The following is a 23545-nucleotide window of genomic DNA, read 5'->3' on the forward strand; positions in this document are numbered from 1 at the left end:
CTTCACACCATATTTTTTGCTTCTTTTGATTTTTCCAGAGCAATGCACTAAGACAATAAAACTCTCTTCCTCACTTGCCATTGTAATAATGATCTCTTCAGCAGCTTGAATCTCACTCACATATGTATAGAATTTCTCTCCTCATAAACCGTGGCAGCTAACAAGGGTTTATGCCTATCCAAAGCCCTTCATAAACCGTTGCTGCTTACAAGGTTTTATGCACATTTATCTCCCTTAGTAAACCGTGGTGGCCAACCACGATTTATGACCAAGCTTTTTTACACGTAAACCGTGCTAGGTAGCAACGGTTTACATACAATTTTGAATCTGTCGTTGGCTGCCACGGATTATATAGAAATAAAAGAGGACATACACGTAAACAGTTTGCAAATATTGTAATTAGGTGAAGGTTTCTCTCTTTTATTTTATATAAGTACATTGCCCATTATTGGTTAACCGTGAACAAAATCTATTTAATTAATTAATTAATCAATAATAATAATTGTGAACAATTTTTTTTAATTCTTTTGTAAATGCAGTATTTGTTTAATTTAGAAAAAATATATATTATTTAAATTATAATCATTTGCATAATTTTCTCTAGGTTATAATAAATATATTAAGAATAAGTTTAATTATTTTATTAGTCTTTATAATTTTATCAAATTTATAATTAAGGTTTTATATTTTTTTTAATTACGTTCTTATACTACTTTTAATTTTATAATTAAATTCGTTTTGTATAAAAAATATTAATATTAACAAAATATTTTTTCAAAAAATCTATGGTTAAAATTCTAATTAAGTTATTAATTATAAATACATTCAATTTGTATAAAAATATTTCGTTAACCCAAAAAATATAACCATGAATAATTTATATAATAATTTTAATAAATAAAAAATCAGTAATTTTGTGGTAGTAAATACTACATACATCAGTAACTAAATTAACTGTATTTAATCAAATTTTATTTTTTTAATCATAACTTAATTAAAAAAATACAATTCATAAACAAAAAAATTTAAAAATAGGATTATTATGTAATCATATTGATGATATCAAGTTAAACTTTTAGATAATTATTAATCATTATTAAAAGAAGAATCCCATTGCACTTAATTTAAAGTATTTAAATAATTAATTATTTTATAGTACTATAATTAAAATATTAAAATAATTAATTATTTTATAGTACTATAATAAAAATTTTTATGAAAATCAAATGATATTTTTATACATAATAACTAAATTTTTTATATAAATTGCATGATTATTGGGATTTTTTATTTTAATAAACAAATTAATTATAATAATTGTTGAAATAAATAATTTAAAAAATATTTATCGATATAAATATCCCCTCTTATCTTGTTTATAGTATGTAAACGAGATACATGTTATCTCGTTTATATTGTAAACGAGTATATGTATTTATAAATAATTAAATATAATTTTTAAGAATAATAAAAAATATTAATGATTTAAATTGGACAAAACTCTTAAAAATGAAATGTTTCAAATAATAGAAAAGAGAAGATAAATAGTCTTAAAATAAGCACATTAACACGTTTACTTTCCTAACCGTTAACCTGCCCACTATTAGTTACTAAGAAAATTGTCCACTGTTAATATAGTTATCTCTTTTCTAATTACCCATTGCTAATACTATTGCTTCTTCCATTCACTTACTTCTATCCATTGACTGTGTATATAAAAATTTAAAATTTTATTTGTTGTATGGAAATATTTAAAAGTTTCATTTATTGCATGGAAGTACATACAAATTTAAAATATAATATAAATAATCTTGTCCAAAAAGAACTCAATGAAGATTGATTGATTGGTTGGATGATTTCCATTAATAAACAAGAGTCAATCACTGTTATTTAAAATTAGGGGTGGTAAAGCGGGCCGGCCCGTCCCACCCCGCCTAGGCAGGCCTGCCCCATAAATAGGACGGACTGGTCTGTCCCGCCAATTAAAATGGGTTCAAAATGCTAGCCCGTCCCGCTTTATGACGAATTGGTGGGCTAGCCCGCTTGACTTTTTTTTTTGAAAAATTAAATTCATTAAAATTAACCAAAAAATAATAATTAAAAAATTAAATACAATAAAAATAGTCAAATTATAATATAATTTTTTTATTATTTTTTTTAAAATTTTTAATTTCAATAAAATTGTTCAAAATAATATTTGTTAATAGAATCATCTTTATTTTAAAAAATAAGTCTCATAATTTGAGTATATATACGAAATTGTAAAATAAAATAAATAAAGTTAATAACTATAAGAAGAATAAAAACAAAAAATAAAAAAAAATTTAAAAATTCTATAATTATTAATTTTATAATAATAATCACTCTTTTATTTAATAAAAAATAAAAAATTAAAATCTTCGGCCCCGCCCCGCCAAAACCCTCCAATTTGGCGGTGCGGATTTGGCGGATTTTTTTAATTTAGCGGGCTTCAAATCCTAACTCGACCCGCCTTTTTTAGCGGATTTAGCGGATCGACCCGACGGTTTGACCTGTTTTGCCACCCCTATTTAAAATGGACTATTTCTATTATTTAAAACTTTCATTTTTAAGAGTTTGATCCAATTTAAATTATTAATATTTTTTATTATTTTCAAAAATTATATTTAATTATTTATAAATACATGTATTTCGTTTACGGTGTAAACAGAAATACGTGCAAAATTATCTTGTTTACGGTATGAACGAGATAAGAGAATAATATTTATTTTAGTAAATATGTTTTAAATTATTTATTTCAGTAATTATTATAATTAATTTATTTATTAAAGAATAATTCTCCACATACAAACGTTTTTTTATACAAGTCTTTACAAGTCATTCATATTAACGCGCTTCGAACTGTTACTGCACGTTTTCACTGCACCTTCTTCTTCTTGCTGCACGTTCTTCTTCCTCTTCCTCTTCTTTTCTTTCGTTTCTTGCCTTCTCTTTCTCCTTCTTCTTCTTCTTGCTGCACGTTCTTCTTCCTCTTCCTCTTCTTCTTCTTCATTTACGTGCTTCTCTCTTTTCTTTTTTCGTTATTCTCGATTTCCATTGTTTTTTGACATCAAGTTCTGAAATCATTTTTGAAGAAGAAGAAAACAGCAGAAGATGAGGAGGAGAAAGAGAAAGAGTTCTGAATTATGCCTAAAGTATACTTTAATGAATTTTGGGTGTATTTCTTAAATTCTTTGGGTGTAGTTTTGTAATCGTTTGGGTGTATTTCTGTAATCGTTTGGGTATATTTCTGAAGTTCCAGTATCTTCAAATTTGGCAAGAAAATGGTTTTCATGGAAAAAGAAGAAGAAGAGTCATTCATAATGCATGATGAGTAGCGCGCTTTAGAAACAAGAAGTGGTTGAATAACGTGCGTTTATTTACTTTTGAATGTGAGAGTGTAATGCGTGTGTTTTGTTGGACTTGTGCCAACTTGTAAGCCAAAAAAATTTGTATGTGTAGCGACCTCTTTATTAAAATAAAAAATCCATAGTTATTGTTGTGAGACTTGATCAAAAAAAAAGAAAAAAAAAATAATACTATCTAGTGCAGTTCAGCCAAGACATATCACATATGGCTATTGAAAAAAATGGCTTTTAAAATTTACCAACAAAGACAAGCTGACAACTTTAATCATAAAAAACTTGTTAAAGAAAAAATCGATTGCATGTTCACCGCTCAGCCTTCATGTTCATGTCATCATGTGTGTTTCATTCGTCGAATCTAAACTTTATATTTTTTTATTATTATATCTAAATGGTTAAAATTATTGGAATATCATATTTCAAAGACACCAGCATATATACGAACATCTTCTTCCTAAAGTATATGAATAACAACAGTACATTGTATCCTTTAGATATATTGTAGAAAGTTACATCATTGACTTTGAAGTCTTACACATGCTTCATGCAGTATGAATATTCCTTATTCCTTAAATATTATTTTAAGTATAAGAAAAATTTGTATATAACTAGAAAAATTCTATATTAATAAATTTAAAAAGTATCTTCATATGTATTTTAGAAAACGATGAATGTTAATACGCTAAAAAAAGAGTTAAATTACAGTATTTTTTAAAAATTAATTTGTTATTAAAAATATGAGAAAATTCCACTCCCCTTTTTTGAGATATTAAAATGACACTCCCTTCTAGGGCTGGAAGTGAGCCGAACTGAGCCGAGCTAGACCAAGCTCAAGCTCGGCTCACGAAAATTGAGCTTGGCTCACGGCTCGGCTCATTAACAATCGAGTTTATTTCTTAAGCTCAAACTCGGCTCACCAAAAGCTCACGAGCTGGCTCGAGCTCACGAGCTGGCTCAAATAAGAGAAACATAAATACATAATCTATAATTTTATATCAATAAATTATAACTTATATATTTTTAAAAATATTTAAAAAGATCAATTTTATATATTGTTTATCTATCAATAAATTATAAATTTTTTATTTATGTCCTTTATTAAAATTATATGTAAAAATAAATATAAATATTAAATAATTAAGATTGTTATAATATATATATATAATCGAGCCAACTCACGAGCTAATGAGCTGAGCTTATCCAAGCTCAAGCTCGGCTCATTTAATTTATGAGCTCAATTTTAGGCTCAAGCTTGGCTCACCAGCTCACGAGCTTAGCTTATCGAGCTGTTAACGAGTCGAGATCGAGCTGGCTTGACTCACTTCCAGCCCTACTCCCTTCCCTTCTATTTTATAAATGTACATTCCCATCCATTCTAACTTTTAAAAAACCTCCTCTTTAATCCATTTTAAACTTTTTGTGTTAACTAAACTTTATCCATTTTTTAAGAAAAAACAATTATTTTTTTAAAAAAATATCCATTAACAAAAATTTTATTTTTTATCATTAAATTTTGCTTACTAAAATATTCTTTAATAAATTATTTTTTATTGATTAAATTATATTTTTAAAAAAAATTAATAATTATATAATTTTTTTCTAAAATACCCCTCAATAATTTTTTAATTATTAAATTATAATTTTATCAAAATTTTTGTTAACAATTTGTTTATATTTTACTATTAATTTTTCTATATCTATATATATTATTTTAACATTAAATAAAAAATTTTAGTAAGATTATTTTTCAATATATCAATATATGTTAATTGTTATACATATTAAGAGTGGTAAGATTTTTTATTTAATGTTAAAAGAATATATATTGATATAAAAAAATTAATAGTAAATATAAAAATAATTGTTAACAAAAATTTTAGTAAAATCATAATTTAATAATTAAAAATTATTGAAGGGTAGGTATCTTAGAAAAAAATAATTTAATTATTAATTTTTTAAAAAATATTTTGGTAAAAATACAATTTAATCAATAAAAGAATAATTTATTAAAGGGTATTTTGGTAAGTAAAATTTAATGATAAAAAATAATTTTTTTTTAATGGGTATTTTTTCTTAAAAAATGGATAAAGTTAACATTAGTTAACACAAAAAATTTAAAATGAATTAAAGAGGAGATTTTTTAAAAGTTAAAAAGGAGGGGAATGTACATTTATAAAATAAAAGAGAAAAGAGTGTTATTTTAGTATCTCGCAGAAGAGGGGAGTAAAATTTTCTCTAAAAATATAAAATATAAAATATATTAAATTCTAAATTCTAAATTTTAAATTCTAAATTTAAATTATTGAAATAAAATATAACAAATAAAAAATTAAAATTTCTTTAATTAACAAGAAATACAATACTACCTATTTAGTAAAGAGTGTTTAAATAATAAGTTTTGAAAATTATAATCTAACCATTTAAAACTATAAAATATTATGTGTAACCAAATTTTTTATACATTTGTGTATAAATATATGTCTTATTTCATATATTTTTAATGTGTATTTCAATAATTATTTTATATAAATAATTAATTTAATAACTATTTTTATATACACATGGTATAGTTATTAACACTAAAAATAAAAATATATATTTTTTATCAATACACTAAACCACTTAACCAGTTAACCACGCGTAAATAACTTAATGTATGTAGTAAAAAATTAAAAACCTTAACGCACGCGTAGCTATCCCTATAATGTAGCCAGCCGCCTATATTTATACGTGAAAATACTCAAAATAGAGTATTTATATTTATACGTAAAGATTCAGCTTAGTCTGATCTCCTTCTAGAAAAAAAAAATAAATAAAATCTTGCTTCTTTGACTTGATAACGTCGTAGAATAATGAGCACAGCCTATGATACAAATATATGAAAAATAGCGGCTACTCCAATAATGATAAAAATATATTAAATGTCACATGTTGTGTTATGATATGGGAACTAGGAGTGTACGCAGATCGGATCTAATTGGATATGGTTGAAAATTCGATTTGATCCGTATAATTTTTATCGGCGGATATGATATCTGCGTTGCATTTTTTAGTGCCAAATCTGATCCGATCTGCACAGGAATATTGGATATATCTGCATAATTAAATCTTCTCTTTTTGATCATATTTCTATATAAAAAATTCAATAAAAATATTTCTTTCACATTTTTAAACTTATTTATTCCTAAAATATTTTTAATCAAATTTTTTCTAAATAACAAAAATAAAATAATACAATATATGAATAATAATTACTAACTAAAACATACAAACAAATAAATATAATACCAAATATATATATTTATTTATTTTTAATTATTATTGTGCGGATCTGCGGATTCGTGGATCGGATATGCGGATGTAGAGTAGATATCCGCGATCCGATCCATAAAGAGTGCGAAAGGTACGGATCGGATCCGATCAATATGCGGATTCGATCGTATCCGCAATTTTCGGATCGGATGCAAATATTTACTACAGATATGCAGATACGATCCTATCCATAAACACTCCTATCGGGATAGTTAGTTTATTAAATTAGTGCCGGGAAACTGAATTTAGCCAAAACCCGAGTTTGAGCTAAATAACCGGTTTAAGCTGGAAATTTCCAAAAATTAGTTTAGAATTAATGATTTTAATATATATATTTTTAATTTGAATTGAATTTCAAAGTCCAAAAGAGAGTTCTAAACTACGAGAACTCATTGATTGCTCATAGCGGTGCCATTAAAGTGAGGGAGACCTTGACAACAACATTGAAGTATATAAAACAACCAGTATACAAATAAAGAATAAAAATATAAAAAAGATAAAATTAAATAATAATTTTTTAAAGAAAAATTTAAAATAAAAAAAACATGAACTTTATACAAGAGAATGAAATAAATTTATAAACCAATTATAATTAAAATGAAATAATATTAAGAAAATTTAAAAAGAAATAAATATTAAGAGAATATGAGAATAACAAAATAATATAATATAATATAAAAATAGAAGGTTATACTATCGAAAAAGGAATTTGAATTTCTATGACAAAATAAAGAGATTTTAAATATTTAAAGATAATTTTAAAATTTTAAAAATTTTCTTTTAATATATTATAAATGAATAAATAGAAGGACGGTAATTTTGTGATGTAGGAGAAGTTGCCAATGGCATTTGAAGGAAGGAAAGGATGCATAGCCAATAGATATTTAGTAATTGAAATAATTCAAAATGGAAAAAAATGAAGAGATTGATGTGAGAAAGAATGTATATGTACAGGACGGACCTAGAGGGGCAAGAAATTGGCTCCCCCCTTCCCCCAAATTTTAAGAATTTATATTTATATTTATATATGAGATATGTGTTTAAAAAATAAAAAATATTATATAATTTAATAATTTTATAAATATTATTTTTTATTATATAATAAATTTATATTTTAATTATTTAATTTATTAATATTTTTTATTTAATTAATTTAATATTATATTTTTAAATTTTTATATTTTTAAATTAGTTTTTATATAATAATTTTTATATTTATTTTTATATTAATATATTTAATATTTATATTATTATATTAATAATAATTTACATAGTTATATTTTGGTAATTACATTATGTATTTTAAAAATTATTTTTTGTAAAAATATTTATTTTTTTTAAATTTACATTGTTAAAAAAAAAATTTATAAAAATATCTTATATCTTGTATTTTATAAGGGTACTGTGTCTTTTAAATAATTAATAATTAATAATTTATTTTTAAATTTTTAAGAGAATTAATTTTAATTAATAAGATATGTGATAATTTTTAACTAATAAATACACTATAAATTATTGGTATTTTATAATTTTATAATGCACTATTGATATTGTTATATTTTTTATGTAATTATCATATTAAAAATAAAATTATAAAAAAAAATTATATATATCTATATATATTGATAAATCTTTTAAAAAACTAACTCTAATAACTATATGTTAATTATTTTTAAAAAATAAAAAAAAATTATCTAAAATTCGGTCCTCCATATTAAAATTTTTGAATTCGTCTCTGTATAGGTAGCTATGGAAACTGAATGAACCACCAACTTGGTTGGAACGTGGAGGTGGATCAATAATAGCAAATAACATTTTAACATTATTTAAAAATTTATCTTTGATCAATAAATTATTATGTAAACTAGATAAAATTTAAATTTTAATATTTATTTAAACAAAAAGTAAATTGATTATTGGACTTAAATTGATTTAAAATAATCATATATATATATAATGTTGAATCTATTATAAAGAATACAAATATATGAATCATCATCATCATCATTCTTCCATTCAATAAAATACTACTTTTATCTAAAAAAAAAAAACACAAATGAAGCCAAATAACTAATTAGATAGAGTTGCTTTGAGTTCTTTTCTTAATATCTTGCCGATTGAAGATTTTGGGATTGCGTCAATAAAAATTATTCTATGTAGTCTCTTGTAAAATACTACCTGTTCACAACAAATTAAATTAAAAAATGTCATGCATTGTCTTATTAATTAATTATCTTCTTATCAAATACAATTAAATTAATTAAGTATAAATAATTTACCTGTTTAGCTATAAATTCCTTGACAGCATCTTCAGTAATAGGATCATTTGATGACCTCACCACAAAAGCAACTGGAACTTCACCAGCTACATCATCTTTTTGCCTATATATGCATGTGTGTGCAACAAACCATTTAATTATTTATTATTACTCAATAATAATATTAATAATTATTATTATTAGTAGCTAATAGCTAGCTTAATTAATTTCAAAGAGATATATGTATTACGGGACAACAGCTGCGTCTTTAATGGAAGGGTGGCTCATGAGAATTCCTTCAAGTTCTGCCGGAGCCACCTAATATTGTATATGATCAAATTAAAGTAATAAGCATAATTATCATGATATTAATTATTAATTATTTTTTTAAAATAAAAAAATAATTTAAAAATTACATTAGTTCTCAAAATCAAATCGCCAATTAATTTAATCACATTATATTATATTTTGGAAATTAAATCAATTGTATTATATTTGTTTTGAAAATAAAAGAATTTAAGTATCTTACATATTTACGGTGAAAATCCAGTAATAAAAATGTGTAAGTAAGAGTCAAATTAAATTAAGAATATGTACATATATACCTGGAAGCCTTTAAATTTGATGAGTTCCTTGAGTCTATCAACAATGAAAATCTCATCATCATCATCTACATAGCCAATATCACCGGTATGAAGCCAACCCTCTTCATCAATAGCTTCTGCTGTGGCCCTCTCATCATTCAAGTATCCTACACAATATATTACATTAATAATAATTTTATGATAAAGTATCATACATTAACAAAAAAATGAAGTTAAGAACATATTAAAAAGATAATATAAAACATGCTTTATCAAAAAGTTTCTCTAACAACAAAATCCAAATATTGTTGTTTGGTGTTTTTTTTTCTATCTATTGTAATTAAATTAGGTAAAAGTATAATTAAAAATGTACCATACATATTTATATCTTAATTATTAAAGACATTTTTATATGAATAACTACAAATATAAGTTGTAAGTAACATCAAATACAAAATCAACTAAGAGAGCACTTAAAGCCTCTCAATGACTAATTTTATGATATATACAATGTAATATTTACAACAATAATACATGTTAAAAATTTATATGTAATTGTCTTTATGTAAAATAGATAGTTAATTGAGAATTATTAGATGATAATTTAGTCAAATATATCAAATTATTTAATAATTGTCAACTATTAATTTTACAGGATAACTATACGTGAATTAATTTCCATAGTAATATATATACCTTTCATAATTTGTTGACCTCGGATGCAAATCTCACCCGAAGTATTATAAGGGAGAGAAGAGCCTGTCAAAAGATCAATGATCTTCAACTCTGCATTTCTAATAACAGTACCGCATGATCTTAACTTGGTTGTCATTGGATTCTTTGCAAAACTTAGTGACATCGATATTACAGGTCCTGATTCTGTCATTCCTAAAGCCTGTAAAGATATAATCATAATTTAGAAAAAGAGTCGCATCTTATTTTATGATAATAAATTATGAAATGATTATTTTATATAAAAATAATGGTTAAAATTTTTTTGATCGGTAATTTTACACATTTAATTAAATTACTTAATATTATGGTGTCTATATTATAATGATTATTTAAATATTGTTAAAATTAAAATTATATTTTTTTATATTCTAATAATGTATTTTTCTTTGCAATACTTATAAAAAATAGTTCTTTATTGATAAAAAAATTCAAAAACATTTTTTTAAAGGGAGTCACTCAGAAAAAGATATCAAAAATATATTTTTAATAATTAAAATTTAACATATATAATCAATTAAATTGTATTATTTTTATTAAAATTAGACCGGACAAATCAATTTAGCCAAAAAACTAATAAATTAATTTTGAATCAGTTTAAATTAATATTTTGTATTAAAAATAATTATAATATACTTATTATGAAAAATAACTAAAATATTCTTATTATATATATATATATATATTAAAAACTCTAAATTCTATTCCTACGATAACAGAGAAAAAAAGGACTAAAATTTAAGATTTTTAAAAAATTAATATATAATATAAATATTTTAATTATTTTTTAGAATAAAAATATTATAGCTATTTTTTAAAAAATAATATTAATTTAAATCAATTTAAAATTTGATCCACTATTTTTTTAATTAAATTAATTTATTTAACTTAATTTTGAAAAAAATAATATAATTTAACCAATTATATATATTAAATTTACCTATTAAAAAATAGAGAGTGGATCCTCTCCAATAAAAAAAAATTGAATAGTATTCAGTATTTAATCTAATCATTCATTATTTTTTTTTTATTTAATTTTAGCCCCCACTTTTTGAATCAAAAGTAAGAGATGATACTGTATTTTGTCAAGTGATAAAAGAACTTGAAAAGGATCCATTTTCTTGAAGAACATCCTTAAAAAAATGTTTTAACAGTCTTTATACATGGTTTCCGAAAAATATATCACCATAATATGAGTGTGATATTATTTGTGTACCTGTCGAAGGATTGCTTGAGGCAATCTACTATGAAAAGCCTCCTCAATATTCTCTGCAAGTGGGGCACCTCCCGACATCACCATCCGCATGGACCTAAGGTCATACTCCTCCACCGCCGGGTTCTTTGAAAGTGCTGCCACCAACGCCGGTACCGCCATCAAAACCGAAACCCTGTGCTTTTCCACAAGCTCCAACATCACCCTCATCTCAAACTTCTCCATAAGCAACACCCTACACCCTACTCTCATAGAGCACAACATCACCGAGTGTAGTGCGTAAATGTGAAACAATGGTAGAACGCAAAGCACTACATCCTCTTCCTTCAGGTGCAAGTTAGGGTTCTCTCCCTCAACTTGTTGAGCCACGTTTGTTATCAGACTTCTGTGTGTCAGAACCACACCCTTCGGCAGCCCCGTCGTGCCGGAGGAAAATGGCAGTGCCACCATGTCGTCAGGGTCGATATCCACCTCCGGCAGCTTCCCTTCCATGCTGGAAACCACCGAGTAGCTCATGCACTTCTCTGGTGGATTGTCTACAGTTATCACCTACGTGTACAAATACGAGTATAAATACGGAATACGATACACTATAACTAAATAAGACAACTGTAAATTAAAAAATATCAATGTTTGACACAAAAATGTATATGGTATGTGATTACTATAAAGCTGTTTTCTTGTTCTTGTTTGAGCTTGTGCACGTGCATGGAACGTGTAATGACGATTTTGGCCTTGGAGGCTTTGAGCTGCTTTGTGATTTCAACGGAGGTGTAAGAAGGGTTGGCAGTGGTGGAAACTGCACCAAGCATAGAAGCAGCCCAAAAGGAGAACACGAATTCTGGAGAGTTTGGGAGTAGGATCATGATGACATCACCTTTGCGGATTCCAAGGTTGAAGAGGCCCACGGCAAAGCTTCTAGAAGCGCGGTGGATATCACCGTAGGTGTAAGTCTTGCCATCACCCGTGATGAGACATGGGCGGTGGAAGACTTGGGGGAGCTTTTGAAAGCAATAAGTGTGGAGAGGAATAGTATTGTTGATGGGTATGTCTGGTAATTTTGATCTGAATATGTGGGTAGTTTGGTAAGTTTGGTTGAAGTTGGTTTTTTGTGCATCAATGGAATAAGTTGTTTCTGATGATGGTGGCATGGCATTAGGGTTAATCTTATTTCGTTTGTACGAGCAAATATCTTTGTTTAATGAATCACACACACTCTAATTAAAATGGTAATAAGGTAATTGAGGAGTAATATGTTGATACGAAGAATTAATGAAGGAGAAAAATTAATTGCGTTGTAATATATAAGGCATCATAGAGGGGGAGGGGTTTTTGGTAATTTGGTTTGTTAGGTGATGGTAGCATATGAAGGGATTCAAGCATGTGGCTGGACTGGTAGATTAACGGTCTTCATATTATAAAAATCAAAACCAAGTGCTACTTAGTACTTAATTTGGTTGGAATTGAAAGATGCACTTATTAATTAACTTCTTACCTAGTTTTGTTTTATAGGTAGAAATATATGAACTCATTTACGGGTGGAATTGGAAACATGAAAATCTGCAGACGCATATAAGCATACTAATAAGTTGCCAATAGAATTTGAAGGAAGCATGAACAGCCAAGTCATAAAGAAACTCAAGTCCACACTAGCACACAGATAGGTAAGTAATGTGGGTTATTGTCCACTGTTTTAATTCACCATTGGGTAGTTGAACTTGAAGCAATTCAAAGTGTGAAAAAAGAATGAACAGATTGATGTGACAAAAAGAATGTATATGTGTAGCTATGGGAACTGAAAGGAACCACCAATTTGGTTGGAACCTTGAGGTGGATTAATAGCGACCCAAAGGAGTGAAATTGTGATAGCAATAAGACCAGACCACACAAAAACAATGGTAGGTGTTCTCCCTCTTCTTCCCATCAACCCTTTTGCAAAAGGGTATAAATGAGTCAACACCCAAAAGCTGAAGAAAACTCCACCTAGCAACTTGCTCCATTGAGGTATCGCACTGTAAATAGTCCTGCTTACACCAACCGCTATTGCTATCAAGTTCACCATCATTATTGTGATTGGTGGCAACATAAGTGATGTCCATTTCACAATGTATAGATCGGCAAACTCGTCGTCTACGTCGTCGCCGCCGGACTTGGAGGTTAATGTGAATGAGATCTCTATTCCTGCTATCACTTTTAGCAGGCCTTGTAGAACCGCCGCCAGGTGGGCGCTTGTTCCGCCGATTAGCCAGAACTGTTCGTTTCGCCACCATTCTTCTAGCTCAATGCCGGACCACTTGATCTCCAGAATTGCAAGCATGCATAAAGTGACCGTGATTGTTAAGAGATAAACGAGGAAGGTGACGCTGAGGGTTTGAACGATGAACTGGCCGGAGAAGAGGGAGAGTGCCGGAAGAAAGCAGTAGACAATAAGGAATATGGAAGTGAAGGGATAGATTCCGACGTTAAGGTATGCAATTCGCTGAAGAAGCTTCATTCTTGAGCTTGCAAGAATGGCGTTGTTTCTTGAGAAGAATATTTCCACTGAACCAGTAGCCCACCGGAGAACCTGATGGAGTCTGTCCGTGAGGTTGATCGGAGCAGTTCCCCGGAATGCGTCGCGTTTCGTCACACAGTAAACGGATTTCCAGCCTCTGTTGTGCATCCTATAGCCGGTGACAACATCCTCAGTCACTGATCCGTAGATCCACCCTACACGGTGTCCCCATTCAGTCTTCTCCTCATACCAGCAGGAGATAACACTGATGGCCTCGGCGACGGTCGATGCGTCGAGAAGCTCCCGGGGGACAGTGAGAGCACCCGGAGGACGGCCATTCTTGACTGCAGGGTGGTCAGCAAGTGGCCTGCCTTGGAACTCTGCCACTGGAATTGAATCAATGAGGAAAGTTGAGTTTCCAAATTTCTTTGGGAACAAGGAAAGGTTCATTTCTTCTTCATGATCAGAATCACCCATTCTTAGTGCTCTGTTCTCTTCAGGGGTGCTCTTCTTTTGCCTCCGGCCGAGGCAGCAACTACAGCAGCCTGAACCCAAGTTATGTTCTTTGGAGCGAGGTGGATCGAAACCATAGAGGGCTACCCTTCTGAATAGACAACCGGTTCCTACATAAACTGGCCCTTGAAGTCCATCAAGGGCTCTCATGTTGACATCAAAGAATACAGTATTGTGATTCGCATATCTATCTGAGGGGTCAATCCCCTCGAACCGTTGTGGGAACTGGACGTAGCAAAGGCGGTCGCCTCCTCGATCCATCATGAAGCACATACCTTCCCTCATGGCCTTTGAGTTATAGACATAGTGATCACAGTCAAGGTTGAGTATGAAAGGTCCATTGGACATGATTGCCGAGGCTCGAACCAAGGCGTTCATGGCTCCAGCTTTCTTGTTGTGATCATAGCCCGGACGTTTCTCTCTGGAAACGTAAACAAGAAGGGGAAGACGGATATCCACGTCGGTCATGTCAATGAGATTTGAATCATCACTGGTTCCTAGAAGAGGTTCATCACTTGGAGGTTTCAACATCATCTGCATAATTAATTACATTCATCAAGCATGCATTACTAGTTATCACTCATTAATTATCATCATTAGCTATAGTTTTACTTAATGTTTAATTAGACCCCTATAGTCTAAAAATTTGTAATCAAGTCCTTATACAGAGACTCAAAATATTGATTCGAACAATAAGGATTTGCAGAATAATTTAACTGAGAAAATAAATTCCATTAGGCCCAACATAGTACCTGAATTATACCAGCATGGTCACCCCTGGAGTGTTCAGGTGCAGAATTCAACCAAGTTCCTGGCCAGTGAGTTCCATCAGCCATCCATGTTGCTTTTGGAATCTTTACAGGCTCCACAGGTTCATCTTCCCTGTTCTGTCTCTGAAGTTTCATGGCCTTGATTTCTTCCCTTGCATGAAATGCATCGGACCGGCGACGAATTGAGTCAGGCAGGCCATTGATCCTAACTTTGAACTCATCATACTCGCGCTTCACACGCCTACGGTCCTTCACGAAATCCGGCCTGACTTTGTTCTTGTAAGGGTCTCTCTTCAAGTTGAAATATGATTCAGGATTTCTCGGCTCAATGTCATGTTTCCGGCAGAAAGGAACCCATACATTAGCAAAGCTAGCAGCTTCAGCCATTGCCTCGAAAGTTAGAAGAGCTCCACCATCGTCGGAAACATAGCAAGAAAGCTTCTCAACAGGGTAATCAGTAGCTAGAATAGACAAGATGGTGTTTGCAGTTACAAGAGGTGGTTCTTTTTCAGGATCTGCAGTAGAGACAAAAATATCTATGCCTGGAAGATCAGATTTTCCAGTAGGATTGTCAGGAGTTGGTGTTTCAAATTTTTCCTTAAGAACATTAAGATCGGTGGAACGATTCACTGGACATAGCTTTGGCAATTGATCAAGGAGCCAAGAGAATGCAAACCATATCTCACAAACCACAGACATTCCCCATAGCCAGATTGCCTCTTTATTTGGGTGTGTCACCCTCCACATCAAGAATAGTACTAACACTGCCAATCTTACAAAAATGATGAGACTGCAACATTCCATGCAGCAGATGGCAATTTGTTAGATGACATAGGAAAAAAACAAATTAAAACATAAAAGTTCATTTATGTTTGTTAACAAATAAAATGACAGAATTGAATTTGTACCGATATGGACTCAGAATAGCAGCAGGTATCTTGAGTTTCCTTGTAAGTGGTCTCCAAGGTCTGTTCATCAACTCAGAAGGATCAGCAACACTATTGTCATCTCCATTTCCATTTCCGAAATTCCCTTCCTTTGGCCATATAGCATTGCCATAGCCATAGGTACCTGTTGTCTCAAAGAGCCACCTGTTGTGATCAAAATCACCAGTTTGGCTTCTCATCAGAGCTGACTTTGTTGACTTCATCAATGACAATCTCCTCTCCATCTTAGACACCCGGTTCGGCGGTGGAAGTGGAAGAGGCCTTCCATTATCCACTGCCACTTCATCTAGCTCTGTGTTCTTGTATGGTTCCTTGCACCCTGGACATATACCACCACCTATTTTCACTGCATCTATGTAGCAGTCTCTACATATCTTGAAATCACACTCACATGGAAGAATATCCACACCGCGTTCATCCCTCATCACCTATGTAGCACAAATACAAATACTAGTATTGAATATTTGATGAAGATATTTGCATGTGGGTAAAATTGTAACTATTTTGTGTATTATAGCTCATCACCTTAGCATCACAACCAGGTATTGCACATGAAGATCCTTTTGCACCAGCCATCTGTGGATGGTTTGCTTCGGACTCTATCACCTTGTCCATAAGATGTGCTTGTGTCACACTGTTGAATCCGCCTGTGAAGAGTGAATTCGACACATATTGTTCCTCAACTTTCTGTGAGATTGATGGATCCATAGGTTGGTTATCTGGGGTTGGTGGCAAATGCACTGTGTAATTCATGAAGTCATTGCTTCCTAGCTCACTGTCAAGATCATCTCTAGAGTAACTGATGTAGCGACCCGACGAAGTTCTTCGGCCGAATGTTATGGTTGGAGGTAAAGGAGGCTTCTGGTTTTCAGGTGCATCAGAAGTTGCTGATAGAGATGATCTGCTACCCTTAAATTGTTTTGACGCCATATTTGAAGACAAAGATTGAACCTAATGTCCCAGTTCAGAAATTTAGCAAAAATCAGATCTTTCTTTATCAGCATTGTATCTAAATTCCACTCAATAGAAACACAGATTATAGTGAAATTATACATTGTAAAATAAGATGCATTATTTAAGTGTCAATCATTCCAAGCTTTTTTGAAATTATGTGAAAAATTCTATTGTATTCTAGTAATCAAAATATAAGTGGCGATTCCTCTACATCATTCTGTTAAAGCAAAGAAAATAGAGCAATATAAAAAAATCTAACCTTAAAACAAAATATTCACATGCAACTGAATCTAATGCACACAAATGCAGGCACAGCTTATGAGTATTTTGTTCTCTAAACCTCAAGTATAAGATCCCAACGCTTTCTCTTGCAATTTCTCAGCAAGCCAACAAACTCAGAGGACTATTTTATGAAGAAAGAGTGGAAAAACGAAAGCAGAAAGAGAGCACAAAACCAATAATTCAATAAGATTTCCACTATAATTAAAAAAAGGAAAAAAGAAAATCTTTCCCCATTCCCATTATCATTAATAATATTAATATCACCACTTTCTTGCCTCCAGTCACGGCAATCAATCAGGTACTCTTTACACTTGCAAGAAATAAATATATAAAAAGTAAAACCCAGTGAAGAAAGTATGTTACTTGAAGTAGAAAAAAGAAGGAAGAGCCAATGAAGTGATGAAGCAGAAGCAGAAGCAGAAGTATTACCTGTTTGTTGAAGGAACAAGAAACTGAGATGTGTGGTGTGTGATCTTATAAGAGAAGAGTGTGTGTTGGAAAGCTTGAAAGAGTGTTAGATATATGGTCTCCAACTGTCACATTATTATTCAGAATCAGAGATACCAACAAGTACTTAGTCCTCAACTAAACTACAAGAACTACCCGCCCATCATTATCATATATTCATATCATAATCGTATGCATATATATGCTAATATATCTTCTCTTGATAATAAACGTGTATATACGTATAGGCTAAAAATAATGATTGAATAAATATATAATTATAAATATTATATGTATGAAATTATAAATATGATGTTATATAAAGTAATTTTAGATATTGTCTTTCTAACATTATCGATACACTAAATATATCTTCTCTCTTAATAAATGTCATATCTTGTATTTTAATTTTATTTGAGTTGAGAGAGGTGGGGTTGAAGCCTTGAAGGTTGATGATGGAATTGGAAGGCCATTGCCTGCACCTTATCCTCAATTCTATTTTAATAAATTTGTATATGCTTAATAACAAATTCTATTTATTTATTATCTTTTTTCAGTTATGGATAAAAGAATGGAATCTGAGAGGGATTGTGAAGACATTTTGACATTGAACAAGTAAATATAGGGGATTTGACAATATAAGATGATTATTATATTTTATTCATGGTTAATGAATGAGACAATAAGAAGAGTTTATATAGTATATGATTATGAAAATTGTTGGTGACACGTTAAAGTGTTGCCGGCTGTGACGAAGCTGGAACATCTCAACATGCCTACCACCGTCTCCTCTATAAACCATTCTTCATAATTCAACTCTCTTCTTTTTTAATTCAACCTTTAAACAATATCCTCACCCTCCCATAACATAATCATAGAATAAGCGACGTGCCCAGTAACTCCTAGTAACATCATAATACAATATTATATAGCCTTCTCTTCTTATGGGATCCAATCTTTTCTTTTCTAATTAGTAATTACTACACTATCTTCTATCGTTATTATTTTGTGATTTGTCTCTAAGAAGCAATTTGTGTAAATGCTTTCAAATGAAGGATATTTGAAATTGAAGATAAGACCGGCGCCACAGAAAGAAAGTTTCTCTCTTTATTGCTGTTTTAGAAACAGAATGGGGATCCATTTAACGGAAAACTTGAATACTTTAAACTGATCTCAGTGTAAGGAATATGCTGTGTATATTATTCCGATGGTTCCTTATGTCCGTTGCTCCATCATATGGCATGAATATTTTATATTTTATCAATTCAGAACCAATCTCGCCGATTTTGATGTCTTAATTTGATGTTGTTACCCCCACTTCCTTTTTCCATCAAGACAGTTTAGTTGTCAGTGCACCAATTTGAGGAACAATAAAAGACGTAAATCATGGGACAATAGTCAATAGAAAAGCTAAGTTACCAATCATACCATTTTCTTCCCCTTCAGTTCTTTTTTTTTTTAATCATATTTTTCCCATCAATTTAAATTTACCACTAATGTTTCCACCACTATGAACTTGGTTGATGAAGGGCAATTACAATCTTTATAAACTGTTTTAGTTCAAACCAAAGCTGGCCGTAATAAATCTTGTTTCAGTGTTTCAGTAAATTAAAAATTCTTCTTCTGCAGTAAAAGTTGTAAGTACAATAAAATAGCCTAAAAAATTGTAGCAAAAAATCACGAAAAAAATTAAACAAAAGCTTAGGTGTTACATATGTAAGGAGGAAAAAAAGGAATCAGGAGACAATTGAAATGGTATTAGTGACGTTGCCAGGTCTGCATTCACAAGTGCAAACATTTCTAGACCCTTGAACTACACGTTGTGATCTTCGGGAATGAAGCTTGATGTTCACCACCTTCCCAGCCATCTGTAGCATCATCATAAACAGAACAATGCCATAGTTAAAGGAGAACAATGCCATTCAGTTCCTAAAAAAAGCAGTCTAGGAATACTAAGGGTCAAGCATATCGGAAAATGACAAAACAGAAAGTAACAAACCATTCTCCAAACCAAGTCTTCAGGACCCAATGGTTGAGCTGGACTAGAATACAGGAAATGCCTTGAGTACTGGAAAACAAAATAAAAGCAATTAATGCCAAATAGGAAAGCAAGACAATGAACTAAATATCAATTTTAGAAAAATAACAAATATGCAGGGTGATTAGTAGAAAGTTCTTGCAGGGTTTCAGCAGCAAAAGACTGTACATAACCCAGAACACAAACCTTGGAAAGATTTTGTTGCATTTCTTTTATACGAGCAGCACTAATGCCTTTCAAAAAGTTTAGAAGCCAACCTGGCTTCACAGCATCAACGGAAGAGACAAACAAGGCTATCTGCATGTGTGGCAAAAAATGTCAACCTCTTAGCACTTTCCACCAAAAAATAAAAATAAAACATAAAGCTACAATTCAGTTAAGCTGGCATACAAGAATGCAGCCAGATCCACAAGAAATCACAGTGGCAATTGTCTGCATGGCAAGACATATACTTCTCTATGGAACAACTTTATGGTGTATTTGAAAAGCACTAGGTGAACCTAAAGCAGCTTCCATTAGGTGTGCTTAGAGGTTTTGGTAAAATGAAGGAGCAAAATCCTGAGACAACGTGCATTCTGTGCTACTCTTTAGTGCCCTTGGCTGCAACAGAATGCTTGCACCTTTAAGTGCCTCCCTGCACTAAAATCTCTTGGGGATTGGATTATGATTTTAGTTTCTGTTCAGTGTTATGCCGATGGGTATAACACAGGGCATCTGTTATCTTTGACACAATGGGAGCAGAAAACCCAACTGAAAATTTAGGGTTCCTTTCCTCACCCTCGGTGTATCTTTTATTCTATTCAGTACTCCATTTCAAGGAGTGATACACAAAACTAGTGAATAACCCTAACCTAATCACACCTTGATTACCGCCTAAATCGGTCTTTTTAACATAAACCACAGGAAGAAATAAGAAAAATGACCAGGGTTCAAGGCAATATTCCCATCTGGATATTTCTTTCCTCAACAATAATCTCTTGATGTAAGTAGGCAATATTAATTATCTGGTACGGAAGTATAATGTTAAAAGCTATCAGGAAACCATATGCTCCAGTAAACACCCTATGCAACAGATTTATAAATGGATCACAAAGCATCCAGTTAAAAAGTTACAACAATAATGCTATCTAAGCTGTAAGATTGGCCTACAACTTTCATAATAATTTTATTGCAAATTTAACATTTCAAATTACTTCAAAAAATGCACACAGACACACACCTTCCTGTAATCAAGTATTCCTTCAAAAGGAAGCTCCAGCTCGTCACTCACTATAACTGGAATGCATCCACTAACAATAGCATCAAATAATCTAGCAGAGGATGGAGTGTCACCAGCTGGGCTTAAGCAAAATAGAGACCTGATAATATGGAAGGCAAGCAGATAATTACAACAAATCAAATATCGCGGTTGCATATATTCAAGTGCTGAACTTATATTACTTGCGCATGCCATTTTGAGCTGCTTCTTTTCCTCCTTCTCCAGCTGTTCCCTCCTGTATAACCACATCATCAGCTCCACTTAATTCAGCTCCAAGTTTAGAGCGAATCTTTCCTCCCTGAAATGGGAAAGGCACAAAGTAGCTTAACCTCAAAATGTTTAAATGACACATATGACTAAGATTGAAAGAAAGTGATAAGGGAACTCTGCCCCCCACAAACTATAAAAAGACATACAACAAACAAACAAACCCTAAGCAATACGAGGCCTTCATTTATATCATAGAAATAGAATTAACCAGTTCAATGAAATATCCAATATTACATAATAAAAATTATGCAAATAAAATATATATTCTTTGGTGTTGACAATAATTACAACTCTAACAGAACAAAGGTATATCTATAGACTTCAACTGGCATCATTTACATATAGTGTATTAGTACTTCCACTTTGAAGTTTTGACCTGTTAGTCAATCAAAATCAGCAATTGCAAAACATTCTTACCGCATTTCTTTTGAGACGGCCACGAAAGAAAAGTAGTGTGCTTCTCTTTGGATTCGTTTCCGACAGACATCTGGCATCACACAATTCAACATTGGGAACATAAGGAAGGATCAGGTCCTTCTCGAGATAAACCTGTCCTGGCTTGTACCTGCAAAATGTAAAAATGATCACTGGATGCCATGCTCAGCAACTAATAATATACTATCATTATATTCACAAAATCGCAGGCATGCAACTCAGAATACAAACCAGTTCCCAGTGGAATCCATATCTGGCAACAGCCATATGGCATTCTTCACGTATCTGCGAACAGACTTAAAAGACCAAGGATGATGAATAGGAAGTATGTGATCTCTTCCATCGGAGCGCTTCCATGCAGGTTGATCAGTCATCCACTTCAAAGCCTCCTACAACCACAGCGGCAAGAGTAAATTAGACACAAGAGACACTTTCTAAATGGTTCAGATTAGACCATATTACAATGCTTTATGTTGATATCATAGAGGAAGCTTAAATACTATTATTAATATCGAATTATTGATATAACTGTTAACAAAAAAGTGACAGGAAGAGCACTCACACCCTATAAAGCGCCTTGCATTGCTGTTTCTCCATGAGGAAGAAGCTTATAGTTGTGAAGAACGGTACGTAGAACAAATCAGCCTCCTCTTGTCGGTGGACCCTAACAACACTTCTCAACAGCCTCTCCGACGGAGGAGCAATCAGATCCGCCCAAAGCCAGTAATCAATAGAATGCTGCATTCACAAGTAGAAACTTCCACACATCACAAAAGGAAAAAACGGAGGCAATAACAACGTTGTTGAATTCGAGATTACCTCACCTGTTCGATGAGACGGTGAACGGGGCTGCCATTGGAGGTGAGATTGGAGGTGTCTTTGTAAGTATTCTGGAAGAGCCAGAGAAGATCGTAGGTGAACTTTTTCGGCATGTCGTAGACGTAAACCCTAAGTGGAAGTCCGACCGGGTAGTAGGGATCGGAGTAGAGGCGATCCGCTTCGGAGCGGGAAGCGGCGTCGTCGAGGGGGGTGATGTCAGCATCGGGGCTAGCGGTGTCGTCTTTAGTGGAAGGGGATTTGTTGGCGAGGAAGTGGTCGAGGGAGGCGACGAAAGATGTTTCGGCGGTGGTGGCGGTGGTGAGGGAGTGGCGGGAGGTGGGAGGAAGGCGGGTGCCTTGTTGGAAGGAGGAGAGGAAGAAAAGGAGAGAGAAGACGAGGAGAGAGAGTGAGAAGAGAAGGATTCTTGATTTGGATCTCGGCATCATCTGCCTTCCTGCCATTTTCACATGTTCTGCTATGCCCCAAGAACAACAAGAAGATAGTCAGGTGAGTCCAGCTGCAGAGTTATTTAACCAAGTGAGATTTAAATCAGTTTTTTTTTTTTTTTTTTTTTTTAATTCTACGACTAAAAGAGTGAGCTTGTTCGATAAAACTATTTATTTATTATGGCCGAATCTAATTTTTGTTGAATAATTGAGCACATAATTAGAATGGTTAGTGCTAAAAATTACATTGATTTGTCCATGACTTATAGTGGAAAGGAAAAAAATTGTACAATTAAAAATAACTTACCAATTAGAAAAGGATGAAGCCTTCAACCACATTTAGTAGTGCTTGGTGCGGAAGGATCCAAGCCTATGAATGAAAAGAATGCA

The 23545-nt window shown here is 31.6% G+C and overlaps 3 protein-coding genes across 5 annotated transcripts; all 3 read right to left on the reverse strand.

The window, feature by feature from the left end:
• Positions 1-8765: 8765 nt before the first annotated feature.
• LOC107632457 (4-coumarate--CoA ligase 2-like) lies at positions 8766-12633 on the reverse strand. Its single transcript, XM_088506677.1, has 7 exons — positions 12148-12633; positions 11486-12031; positions 10234-10432; positions 9559-9704; positions 9204-9271; positions 8975-9077; positions 8766-8873 (listed from the first exon to the last, which is right to left on the reverse strand). Exons 1-7 carry the CDS (start codon positions 12631-12633, stop codon positions 8766-8768), a joined length of 1656 nt encoding a protein of 551 aa, XP_088362803.1.
• Positions 12634-13144: 511 nt separating this feature from the next.
• LOC107629522 (cellulose synthase-like protein D3) lies at positions 13145-18032 on the reverse strand. 2 transcript variants are annotated; one of them, XM_021118147.2, is made up of 5 exons: positions 17872-18032; positions 16732-17157; positions 16168-16634; positions 15242-16049; positions 13145-15023 (listed from the first exon to the last, which is right to left on the reverse strand). In XM_021118147.2, exons 2-5 carry the CDS (start codon positions 17134-17136, stop codon positions 13269-13271), a joined length of 3435 nt encoding a protein of 1144 aa, XP_020973806.1. In that variant the 5' UTR covers positions 17137-17157; positions 17872-18032; the 3' UTR covers positions 13145-13268. The 2 variants fall into 2 exon arrangements, with proteins under 2 accessions (XP_020973806.1, XP_016187820.1); XM_016332334.3 differs by lacking the exon at positions 17872-18032 and adding an exon at positions 17420-17675.
• A 1387-nt stretch (positions 18033-19419) lies between these two features.
• Positions 19420-23545, reverse strand: LOC107629521 (Exostosin family protein). 2 transcript variants are annotated; one of them, XM_088507022.1, is made up of 10 exons: positions 23463-23545; positions 22715-23181; positions 22455-22628; positions 22122-22279; positions 21873-22020; positions 21368-21483; positions 21147-21285; positions 20114-20224; positions 19889-19957; positions 19420-19757 (listed from the first exon to the last, which is right to left on the reverse strand). In XM_088507022.1, the coding sequence occupies exons 2-10, from the start codon at positions 23168-23170 to the stop codon at positions 19626-19628; spliced, it is 1503 nt and encodes a 500-aa protein (XP_088363148.1). In that variant the 5' UTR covers positions 23171-23181; positions 23463-23545; the 3' UTR covers positions 19420-19625. The 2 variants fall into 2 exon arrangements, with proteins under 2 accessions (XP_088363148.1, XP_016187819.3); XM_016332333.3 differs by lacking the exon at positions 23463-23545 and having other exon boundaries at positions 22715-23255.

The sequence above is a fragment of the Arachis ipaensis genome, chromosome B3, assembly GCF_059453495.1.
Source record: "Arachis ipaensis isolate K30076 ecotype BB chromosome B3, ASM5945349v1, whole genome shotgun sequence".
Classification (NCBI taxonomy): Eukaryota; Viridiplantae; Streptophyta; class Magnoliopsida; order Fabales; family Fabaceae; genus Arachis; species Arachis ipaensis.

Bases quoted from the DNA above. Each gene is read 5' to 3' on its own strand.
- LOC107632457 (XM_088506677.1), bottom strand. From the start codon at position 12,633: ATGCCACCATCATCAGAAACAACTTATTCCATTGATGCACAAAAAACC. The intron at 12,032-12,147 runs GTAATCACATAC...TTGTACACGTAG, and splicing joins AACAAGAAAACAGCTTTATA to GTGATAACTGTAGACAATCC. The intron at 9,078-9,203 runs GTAATACATATA...ATGCATATATAG, and splicing joins AAAGACGCAGCTGTTGTCCC to GCAAAAAGATGATGTAGCTG.
- LOC107629522 (XM_021118147.2), bottom strand. From the start codon at position 17,136: ATGGCGTCAAAACAATTTAAGGGTAGCAGATCATCTCTATCAGCAACT. The intron at 16,635-16,731 runs GTGATGAGCTAT...TGTGCTACATAG, and splicing joins TACCTGGTTGTGATGCTAAG to GTGATGAGGGATGAACGCGG. The intron at 15,024-15,241 runs GTACTATGTTGG...TTAATTATGCAG, and splicing joins ACCATGCTGGTATAATTCAG to ATGATGTTGAAACCTCCAAG.
- LOC107629521 (XM_088507022.1), bottom strand. From the start codon at position 23,170: ATGGCAGGAAGGCAGATGATGCCGAGATCCAAATCAAGAATCCTTCTC. The intron at 22,629-22,714 runs GTGAGGTAATCT...TTGTGAATGCAG, and splicing joins TTCACCGTCTCATCGAACAG to CATTCTATTGATTACTGGCT. The intron at 22,021-22,121 runs GTTTGTATTCTG...TACATTTTGCAG, and splicing joins ATGGATTCCACTGGGAACTG to GTACAAGCCAGGACAGGTTT.